The sequence below is a fragment of the Nelumbo nucifera genome, chromosome 7, assembly GCF_055504915.1.
Source record: "Nelumbo nucifera cultivar China Antique chromosome 7, China Antique-T2T, whole genome shotgun sequence".
Lineage (NCBI taxonomy): Eukaryota > Viridiplantae > Streptophyta > Magnoliopsida > Proteales > Nelumbonaceae > Nelumbo > Nelumbo nucifera.
Window position 1 is genome coordinate 3,323,508 of NC_142655.1, and position 10,805 is coordinate 3,334,312.

A 10,805-nucleotide genomic window follows, 5' to 3' on the forward strand; every position below is an offset into this window, starting at 1 on the left:
AAAAGATTTTTTTGGGGGGGATAACAAGCTTCTGTGTTGAATCTGGTTAATATATTCGGCTAATAGGCTTCTCTCCTTAAAGCTTTCATAAGAGATTTTTTTTGGGGGAATTACAAGTTTCTGTGTTATAATATATATAAATTAATAAGGAAGCATATAGATATAGCCGAAAGGGGGTATTCATCACAACTCTTCACGCAGCATTCAAAGCTACCATGCATAAAAAATTCCTTCCCTCAGTTTTAATGGCAAACCCCCATGTTATCATTCCTCCTTGTGTTGATTCCCAATTAACAGCTTATTGGCAGTTGCGCTTGCAAACAAACAGTAAACTGCTATCGAGAGCAGACTTGTTTTGTTCATCCTTATTTTTTCTAGCATATTGTACATCCTCTGTAGAGTTTAAAGCCTGGCTCCTCTGGTCCTTTCTCTTGTTTGTTCTTTCACAACCTTCAAGGAAAGCCACATGAACAATTTGGTTTAGAAGGATTTATCAAACAAAAAGAATATAATCAACCTCAAATACAACAATGCACCAGTGAGTGCCAGAATTCTGCATGGTGCCTTTTTGGAGCCAAAAGTTTATTAATCTGGAAATTTGTGGAATTTTGGGGTCATAAATTCCCTTCCCTGATTCCTTTGCCTCCCTAACCCAAATGCAGCCTTAAAGCTTGTGGGTGGAAATTTTGACCCAACAGCTAGCTCTGCTTCCAAACTTATCTTATAATACAGGCTATTTCTGTGTAATAGGTTGGATAAATTTGATAAGAGGAAACCTTACCCATGACCTGAAAGCATCCAAGTCATCAACTGAGGCATTCCAAGCTGGGAAAAGAGACGCACACCGTGAAATGCAGGGTGTGTTATACGCAGTGTTGTCAAGAACTGCAACAGACAATGATAACAATACAGCATACCTTTAAAAAAAACAATAGAAAAGGAGAACTTAATCACCAAACAAGTCCATATTATTTCCAATGACATGGGACCAAAGATATTACAGTAGCAACCGAGGAATGAATGACTTACAGAGAGAGGACCTGGTGAAAAATTCAAATAAGGTTGGTACTTGGTAACCATTCTTGATGCCATCCGTGACAATGTATGTATCACACTGACTCGAAACATCCTTTTCTTCTCATATCTGCATAAAGCATACAATCCAGGCATGTTTCATTCACAAGCAACTCACAGAAGAAAATATAACAAGATACAAACTTTGGACAGAGACCTTTTGGTTCAGCCATCAACAGAATGGTCATCCAGCAGTTGCATCCATTGGATCTTGATTTGCAATTCACTGGGTACAAATTGGGAGGCCCCTAATACTAAACTGACTCTATTGGACAGTACTACCCAAACATGTGACTGCTTGGACCAATTGATAGAACATTCTTCTGGTTTACCAGTACCAGGATTCTATACAAGATGAATTCATTCTACTTTTACTACTTTGTTACCAACATGAACTATACCTTTTAAGTGCAGAAGCAATTTCTTCAAACACTTGAGCGTCATTGATATGCTCAAAAACCTTCTCAAGCTCAAGTATAAGTTGGTAGCAGTCCTGAAAAAGATTATTATGGTCATTGTTATCTTATTTCTTTCTCAATTCAGAATTAATCACATGCACAGAACTAAATAGGGTAATAATGTCACACACCTCAATTGCCATGCAACCCCCCTGGCCAAGATTTGGCTGCATTGGATGGGCAGCATCACCTAACAAAGTCACACGCCCTCTTCCCCAGGAGTAAATCATGTCTCTATCATAGACGTCTCTTCTTAGTATCATATGTTCTTGTGTTTCTGATATTAGAGTGGTGACTTCATCACACCAGCTCCCAAACAATTGAAGAAGCCTCTTTTTCTTGCCTGTATCATTTAAGGAAATGCATCTTCTTAATGGGGCTATCCAATTCTGGTTCATGGGCCATTTAGTTAATCACATAACCTTGGGTTTTAGGGCAAGAGGAGCTTGCCTCGGGGAGGATCAGTGTTCCCAGGATGTTCCTTATGGAACCCGTACCATTGCATGTTCCCATCTCCAACGTCTGAAGCAACAAAATATTGGTCCAAGCCCAAGAACACCCGATACCTTCACCAGAAAACATCAAACATGAAAGCAAGTATTGAATTAACATGGGGCACAATTCTGTAAAGATATTTCAGATCACATACCCAACAGTGTTAATATAGGGAGGAACATAGTTCACTAATCCACTGTAGCATGTATAATTTGAATATTTTGCCTCTTGCCCCCCAAATAATTTTGCACGTACCTAACAGAGTGAAAGAAAAGATAAGAGAGGGGCTTCAAAGTAAACATATAATGATTGATAACCAAGTGAAATGATATAGGAGAAAAGTAACTTACTGTTGACCACATTCCATCTGCCCCAACTAAAATGTCACCTTCATGCTGCCGGCCATCTTTAAGAATTACAGTAACCTGATGTTCCATGAAAAGTATGCAGCTAAGAACATTTTGAGCTTAACTGAAAAATGACTGAGTAGACTGGCTTCAAACCTTATCAGAGTCTTCCACAAAGTCCACAACATTAGATCTGTTAGAAACTATATCTGACCCCACGGCATCCAGTAATATGTCTTGCAGTGTCATTCTGCAGATTACTTGAGTAACAGGGAGACCCCTCTCTACAGCAGGGGTCAGTAGATCAAACTTGGTAAACCTGAGGCAAGAAAAAGAAAAGAAGCCAATGAAATTCTACTTTCCAGTTGCAAAGAGTTATTCATTCTTAGCCACAGTTATTGATGCACTGGTACTATTATTAGTCTGAAAATCATTCTTTTCTCACAGTGGTTTCAGGAAAAAAAAGTAAAAACGTTTAGTCCTTTTTCCTTCATCCAGTTCATCTTTGAGTCAACTCCAGTTAGCAAAAACTTGGCCTTGATAATAATCTCCATGCGCAATATTTTCAAACATCCAAGTTTAGTAAGAAACTGAGAATTCTGGTCCTGAAAACGTTCGCTAAGGTTGCAGTTTCATATGTTTCTATTAAATTATCCTGACATTTTCTTTATGACAAGATCAGTGAAATTTTCCATGAAAAGGAAAAGTTTACAATGAACAAATTCTTCCTCATAAGTTTTCTTTTCCCTATTAATACTGGGAGCAAAGAAGAGAAGACATTTGGGAAAGAAGAATTAGGATTGATGATATCTTTCAGAAGTTAGAATACACCATCAGATCACGTGATACCTTTTGGGCTTTTACATGTTTAAAAGCATGCATGATTAGGAACAGGAACCAAAGACTGTTCCAATGTTTCTCACTCTGAAAACCAGAGTTTTAACTAAATACAACCTAAGCAATTTGAAAATTTGCTTTCATACATTGCCTCTTCCAAAATAAATGATCAACTTTAATCTAAGCAACTTAGATAACAGACTATCGTGTTGACATTTTATAGAGATACAAACTATCAACAACAGCAAGCCTGGCTAAGAGTTGATATTTCCTTATGATTTTAAATAGTATCTTTCACAAGGGAGTATAATTTATAAATATATTTTTATTACTAGAAGCATAAAATCGATATAGCTTCAAATGAGAAAAATATATAAATAAGCAGCATTATGTGAGAGTCAAAATTACAAATACGCAATGGAACACTGGTCAAGCCTCACCAAATAAATCTTCTGGATATTTTTTTTTTTATAAGACGTGCCCAACTATCTGGGCATCCCTGGCATTGATTTGAATTTGACATTTGAGTGGTCAGTTTACAAGCATCCACATAACAGTCTATATGATAAATGGTTCAGAAAAATCAAGTAATCACTTAGGCTGAGCTCATCAAAATGGTGTTCTGGTACCCCGCCCTCGGTACATGTAAAAAGGTTGAAAAACCAAAGAATATAGTTTCATTTACAGTAGAATTTCAGTTCTGCTCCGAATCTGAAACCCCAAAAATAATCTTCTCAACTAATCTATATTTGACCCTTTTGATTCCCTAAAGAAAAAATGGAAATCCTGTCTGTAATAAGATCTATTAATAGTAATGTTTGAGATGGTTTGCAGCAGAGTCTGAAAACAGAAATATACCATTCACCTGAGAGGCCATCCGCAAGGCCATTGATCCGATCACCAGTGACGCAACCAATTTCCATGATTTTCTTTGCGACATCCTTATCTATGGCTTCCAGCACTGCCAACGCATTGCTCAGGAGCTGAATTGGGCCTCGATGCTGACCCTCCCCTCTCACCGCACTCAAATTCTTCTCAAACACCTTGACATCAAATCCTCTGTTTTTGGCTGCTAGAGCCAGGACTAACCCGCCAATACCACCGCCGGCTATCATAATGCGAAGCTTCTTCTTTCCATTCTTCCCTCCGTCCAGACTCGGCGATCCTCCTTCACACCGGAAGACGCAGTTTCTGAAACCAAATCTTTTCGATCTAAATTCAGGAGTTCTAATGAAAATCTGATATTGATTGCAGAAACAAACACCTTGCAGAGACGTCATGGAGCAAAAGTGCGTATGGAAATATAAAATATAGGTACTTCGACTACAGGAAGAAAATACCAAGAACGCTAATAGCTGGTTTTAAACTTATAATCAGCAGAAATATAAGCTAACACTAGACGAATTGAAGAAACGAGGAAAAAGGGACGTGCCCGTAGGGTCGAAATCGTGAAGCCGTCGATGAATATAGAGCAAAGTAAATGGGATGATCATAGCAGAAAAGGAGAATTTTTTCTAGAACTACAGAGAAATGCAGAAAAAAATGTGCAGATTATGGTGAAATCACGACAAAGAGGGAAAGAATTGTTTGATGTAGAGATTTAGAAAAAATGAACCAAATCAGGGATTAAACTGAAAAAAAAAAAAAAAAAAAGAGTAGATAACGGGTTCCATTCAAGTGAAGAAAGCAAATCCTGGAGAGCAGTTCTAACAGAAACAGCCAACGGAAACTCATTATCACTGAAGTGGAGCGGAATTGTTTGATGTAGAGATGTTGAGCATGTAGCTCTCTCTCTCTCTCTCTGTGAAGAGTGTAGCCATCAATGGGGACTCGACAGATAGCGATGGAAGCGCTCTGTAGCCATTACCAAGAACAGTACACCATATCAATCGCTGGTCATTTTCTACAGTTAACAATATTTTATGTTTAAAATGTAGAACAACTTTTCATCTTACAAATCTGATTGTACACGTATATGATGATATCTAAAAGATCTTATAGTGGACATACACGTGCAAGCAATAGATCTTTCAACTTTAGTATATAATATTTGTACGGTCCTGATTGGTGCTTAATGGGATTCTACAATCTACACTAGTTTACAGAGCTTTATTTATTATTTAATAAAGATTCTATACGTAGATCTCTTATGTTTAGCCCCTTTTTTCAATTAAATCGAGAAAAATAGTATTATCAGTTATAATGAAAAGCCGAGAATAGCCCTGACAGTTTGTAGATTCCCATTAGCTCTCGAGTTCAGATTGGCGCCCCACATGCCTTTAAACGTAATTTGGGATTTGGGAACATCTCCCGATTCTTTGGTTCTCGAATTGGGATCTGCTGTTCATATATCGCGCTTCACACCGACCTCACGGGTACATCCCACGTTGTATTGGGAATATCTCCTTATAAATAATATTGGATATATTCTCGATGTACAGCTTAAACATGCTGTAAGGTCGGTGTGAGACACGTTGTGTGAGGAATAGATTCGAACTTATGGTTCCCATCTGAATCCTTTAACTCCCACAATCACCCCCACTACCCTAGTCCAAGACAATTAGGGCCGTTGATCAAATTCATCAAACCGATTAATCCAATCCAATTTGACTTGAATTGATCAATTTTTAGTATTTTTTTATTGGTTTCCGTTTAGTTATTATATTAATTTTAGAGGTTGGATCAGTTTTAGTTTTATATTTTAAATTTAATTTTTTTAATATGAAAAAATAGAAAATTATTCATATTTTTTAATTTAAAATATTTTATACTATTAATTTAGAATTTTTAATAATATAACTATATTTAAATTTAAATCTTTTGAATCAATTAATCAAGTCGATATAATCCAAATTAATGGGGGATAATTCAGCGATTGAGATACGAAGGATACGTGGGCAAGAGGGAGAAAACTTTGGCTGTTTACAGAAAACAGCTCAGGCTGTTTGATTTTCTCTATATGTGACACACGTATTTACCACCAAACGTTAAAAAAAGTTTAATATACATTTTTAATTATGAATAAACAAAAAAAATAAAAAGAATAAATAGACTGTACTCCCTCTCAAAAGTCTGAAATTACAGTCTCCTCCTAATTTAATCATAGAATTAATTGCACGTTTGACAGTAAATACGTGATTTTCTCTCTATATGTGACACGTATTCACCACCAAACGTTAAAAAAAGTTTAATATACCTTTTTAATTATGAATAAACAAAAAATAAATAAAAAGAATAAATAACCAAACCAGTTGATTCGAAGGTACCGTTTGATTTCAATTAATCAATATAAAAAACGACAGTTAACTAAACCGATTAGCATACATGCTTTTCTAAAAGATGATAGTACCGGTTCCGGTTCAATTCCGATTACCAGTTTTCCAAAAGATGATAGCACCGGTTTGATTCACAAAAAAGGCTAGAACTCTTCATACGACTCCAATTCGGTCATCACTGTTGCTGCTTAGACGGGAATGGATCACTGGCGGCCCTACTCATTGCTGCCCTTCTCGTTAGACAATACACCAACCAGTCTTGTTGGATGAGAAATAAAAGGTCTGATCAAATAAATTAAAAAAAGGGTAATTTAGGCATTTATAAAATTTTAAACAGTTAAATAAGAATTTTTTATTAAGTTAATTGACTGAACGTTAATGGAGGGGTTTTTGTCTAACGGTCAGGGGCCTTTGTTGTAAATTAAATTTCATGAGGAGGGTATTTGTCACTAATCCCATAGTACAGGAGGTCTGTATAATTTACTCAAGAAAGTAAAAAATGCGACAAAAAAGGGTGAAACCGGAAAAGAAGATTCAGGAAACATCCAATCCAAATGTATCAACAACTCTCGTCGCCCTGATCCGACAAACTCTATTCTCTTCTCTATTTGCCTTGGCATACTTTGCTCATGGTCATGGAGTTAATATTTCAAAAAAAATAAAATAAAAATTCATACTTTATTTACAGTTAGGGATATTGATGATGGCCTATCAGACCATGATCGAAAAACAGTAACGTCTGCCTCTCTCTCTCTCTCTCCCCTCCTGCCCTCCTCCTTCCTTGCCTGTCTGGAAGGCGGTAATATCTGCTTCTCTCTCTCCCCGTTGTTCTTCAGCCCCATTCTCTCTCTCAATGACGAGGAGTTGTTATGTGGAATCCTGCACGGTTGAAACCAACGATGGAATTAAGCTCCACACGCGACTGTTCAAGCCAAGAGAGGAGATGAAGGACAATCTGGTAATTGTCCTCGTCCATCCGTACTCCATTATGGGTGGTTGTCAAGGCCTGATGAGAGGAATCGCAAGTGGGTTAGCAGGGAGAGGTTACAGGGCCGTTACCTTCGACATGAGAGGGGTTGGCAAATCAACTGGAAGACCTTCTCTCATGGGGTTTTCTGAAATCCGTGATGTTGTTGCTGTGTGCAAATGGGTCACCGAGAACTTGTCTGGTGACAGGGTTTTGTTGGTGGGTTCTTCTGCAGGTATGACTTTCGGACGAATTTTCTGGAGGGTTTCTTTTTTTATTATGTTGTTTGTATCTTTGATTATAATGGATGAATCCTGAGTTCTATGAAATGATTATTTCTATAGCAGAAGTAGTAATCTAGCTTATATTCTTTTGTGTGAACAGATTGCATTTTTGCTCGACCCTTGAGCTGAAATTTTTTATTTGATGGATTTTTTTGTCCATTTCCGTCACTTTTTAGTGTTGGGACATGATCAACTTTGTATGATTTACAAGGAGTTGAGTAGCCATGCCCTTTTTTTCCTTCTAATTTCATTCTTCCTTACTATTCATGTAGATCTGCTTTGTTGATCTTTCTCTTCTTTATTGTTTTAATCTTTATTTATATGCTCTGTGGGTTCGTGTGATTTGGGGTTGATAGTCAAGCTTGAGATCTTGCTCCGATGATATCGATTAAAAAATTAGGACTTGGATGATATGCTGTATATCAAAATCCTTGTTATATATTTGTTAGTACAGAGAGAGCCCCTCAACAGACGCCTAAGCTCATGATTGTTGTGTATGTTCTAGTTTTATGATTCAGGACATTTACTTGTATGATCAAAAAAATATTACCGATTACTTTAGGAGATGATGAAGGTTGCAGTGTTATGAATCTGTGCAAATACTGGTATGGGCTATTATAATCCTGAAAAGAATAATGACATCTCAGTTAAGCACGTTGACGAAGCGCTTCTGTTTTTTGTAGTTTTGGGTCTATATATTTATCTGGTGTAAGAAGAAAATAGATTTTAGTTGTAGAATATTCTAGCTTGATTTCTTTGAATGTTAATATGCAAGAACCAGTAATTCTGAATTCTGTAAAGCGGAGTTGTAGTGGTGGAATTAAGAAAGTCTTTTATTTCATGGAACCTTAATATGTTGCACACTGAACCTCAATCGAACTTCATGGAAGTCAGATTGTTTACACTCAAATGGTGTTGGATAGACCATTGTAGCACCAATCCTACAGCTCCCCCTTGCCTCTGTATACCAAATTCTATTTGTGGTGCATTTTCTTGTTTAGATTGGTATTACAGGTTTGGCATTAGCACGAAAGATATCCTAATGCCTCTACATTGGTGGCGCTTTGTCTCAGGCATTGTAATTTTTAATGTAAATAACGTGTCCCTTACATTACCCTGGCATGCCCTTGCTGTATCCAGAAATCATAGTCAGCCATTTGCAGATAGGGAGATGGATCGGTAGAGGTCGAGGCTTTCAATAGATTTGAAGAGGTGGAAGCCTTTGATAGATTTTGAAAAGGGGAGAAAGGTTATTAATTGAATTGGAGTGTGGAGTGAAAAAAACATATGGAACTTTGTAGCTGTAATCACTAGGCATGGATATTTTGTTACCTGAAAGCTTTGATGATGAAGTTTTGCTCAAAACTTGGTTTGGGGAAAACAATGTAGGAAAATTATTTGGAGAACAAATATACTTAGGGTCCACAATTAGATGTTCAATGGATATGGCTGCTGTAGGCTTTGGAAGGCCATCTTTGGAGTGATCCATTCGGCTAACGCAAATGGCTTGTGGACATGAAATCTGGTTTTGTAATGGTTCACTGATTGAAGTTGCTTCTTAATTCCCAAGAGGTGGCCCTCTTGGATGGATTTTAGTCTGAAGCTTCTTGGGAGTTGATGCCTTGATTATTGCATAAATAACACCACACAGAGGTGTGGACACTTGATTTTTGTATACAGGGGCAAATCATTTTGTACATTAAATTGTTCTAGTCCTTTGACTATTTTTGTATAGGTCATGTATACACCTTTTTACCTTTCATGTGTCCACTTTTCCTTTAGGTGGCGGAACAAACCAATTGATTTTATGCTAAACTAGTTTTTGGTTCTGTCTACAGTATGTAAATGCATGCTTCGTATGAACCAGACTGGTATGTGAGCATGGTCACATCCATGCAAACAGGAATTATTCTGGCTTAGCCATGCGGTAGCAGCTTCTCAGTAGGGTGACTTGGCCAGATGTCTTGTGCATGAGCTCCTTCATATTTCCTACTAATATTCTCCAATGACAAACACTGTCATTGAATGGTTGCTAGGAAGGAGTAGATAGACCTTGCATTTGAATGGGGATCTCCATGCCCAGGATCAAGGCCCTGCGGTAGTGTTTTTTTTTTCATTTAACTTGCTATTGCAGTGTCCTCTGTTTCTTGAACATTTCCCGGGGCAGGGTCGCCTTTATGACTACATTTTTTTTATCATCTATAAAATGTTTTGATAATATCAGTGCTTAATTATATTATTCGAGGATTAGCACATAATTGTTAACAATAAACCCTCTTATGCAGTTGCTTTGGCACAGGTGCTCCGATTTCGGGCTCTGCAGTTGATCTGATAGAACAAGTCGTGGGCTATGTGAGTTTGGGATATCCTTTTGGTTTGACTGCCTCAATCCTGTTCGGGCGACACCATAAGTCCATCTTACAGTCCCCAAAACCAAAATTATTCGTTATGGGCACCAAGGATGGGTTTACAAGCGTGAAACAATTAGAGAACAAGCTCAAATCTGCGGCTGGGCGTGTTGAAACTCATCTAATTGAGGGAGTGAGCCATTTCCAAATGGAGGGGCCTGATTATGATGCTCAAATGGTAGATCTTATTCTCAAATTTACTGCATCATTGTAGTTGTAGGCCCAACTCTCTTTCACCCATCCTTAAAATGCTAGTAAGAAAACAAACAAGGCATTGTCTTATACATGGTATGGTAAGTTGGTAACCCGGTAGGATTGATTGATTGACTATTGGGCGATTGATTGGCCTGGCCTGGTCCGACGCAGCAGCATGGCTTGTTTGGCTGTTTTTCACGATTGTGTTTGTTCAAGCACTAGAAAACTAAAAACCCACCTACCCATAGGATTCTTACTGGTTAGTGATTGACTGGTTGTACACCTACACCTATACTGCATGCGGGGAAGAAACATTATAACAGATAAGAAGCGGCCCCACACCATGTTGCTTTTGTTCGTCCTGTGGCATGCAAATGCATTGGTTTGTATGCATTATATGCACCATGAGGTCCATGACAATGAAATTCTGGTCTGGAGGTGGTTGGCAATTGGCATATAAACAAG

At 37.7% G+C, this 10,805-nt stretch overlaps 2 protein-coding genes across 6 annotated transcripts; one reads left to right on the forward strand and one right to left on the reverse strand.

Moving 5' to 3' along the window:
* Window positions 1-240: 240 nt before the first annotated feature.
* On the reverse strand, window positions 241-5,109 carry LOC104597550 (zeaxanthin epoxidase, chloroplastic-like). Of its 5 annotated transcripts, none has more exons than XM_010259157.3 (11): window positions 4,923-5,109; window positions 4,070-4,402; window positions 2,531-2,693; window positions 2,378-2,452; window positions 2,182-2,282; window positions 1,983-2,098; window positions 1,664-1,875; window positions 1,476-1,567; window positions 1,030-1,144; window positions 782-885; window positions 241-450 (listed from the first exon to the last, which is right to left on the reverse strand). In XM_010259157.3, the coding sequence occupies exons 1-11, from the start codon at window positions 4,943-4,945 to the stop codon at window positions 444-446; spliced, it is 1,341 nt and encodes a 446-aa protein (XP_010257459.1). In that variant the 5' UTR covers window positions 4,946-5,109; the 3' UTR covers window positions 241-443. The 5 variants fall into 5 exon arrangements, 4 of the variants coding, with proteins under 4 accessions (XP_010257459.1, XP_010257461.1, XP_088747834.1 ...); XM_010259159.3 differs by having other exon boundaries at window positions 4,476-5,016; XM_088891708.1 differs by having other exon boundaries at window positions 4,644-4,992.
* A 1,971-nt stretch (window positions 5,110-7,080) lies between these two features.
* On the forward strand, window positions 7,081-10,538 carry LOC104597549 (uncharacterized). The gene is made up of 2 exons (XM_010259155.3): window positions 7,081-7,688; window positions 10,037-10,538. Exons 1-2 carry the CDS (start codon window positions 7,340-7,342, stop codon window positions 10,357-10,359), a joined length of 672 nt encoding a protein of 223 aa, XP_010257457.1. The 5' UTR covers window positions 7,081-7,339; the 3' UTR covers window positions 10,360-10,538.
* The last annotated feature ends 267 nt before the right edge of the window (window positions 10,539-10,805 follow it).

What these genes read in the sequence shown, in the direction of transcription:
- LOC104597550 (XM_010259156.3), bottom strand. Translation starts at nt 4,491, where the DNA reads ATGACGTCTCTGCAAGGTGTTTGTTTCTGCAATCAATATCAGATTTTC. An exon ending in TTGTGGAAGACTCTGATAAG is followed by an intron (nt 2,453 to 2,530) that starts GTTTGAAGCCAG and finishes ATGGAACATCAG; the next exon opens with GTTACTGTAATTCTTAAAGA. An exon ending in GAACACTGATCCTCCCCGAG is followed by an intron (nt 1,876 to 1,982) that starts GCAAGCTCCTCT and finishes TAAATGATACAG; the next exon opens with GCAAGAAAAAGAGGCTTCTT.
- LOC104597549 (XM_010259155.3), top strand. Translation starts at nt 7,340, where the DNA reads ATGACGAGGAGTTGTTATGTGGAATCCTGCACGGTTGAAACCAACGAT. An exon ending in GTTGGTGGGTTCTTCTGCAG is followed by an intron (nt 7,689 to 10,036) that starts GTATGACTTTCG and finishes GCTTTGGCACAG; the next exon opens with GTGCTCCGATTTCGGGCTCT.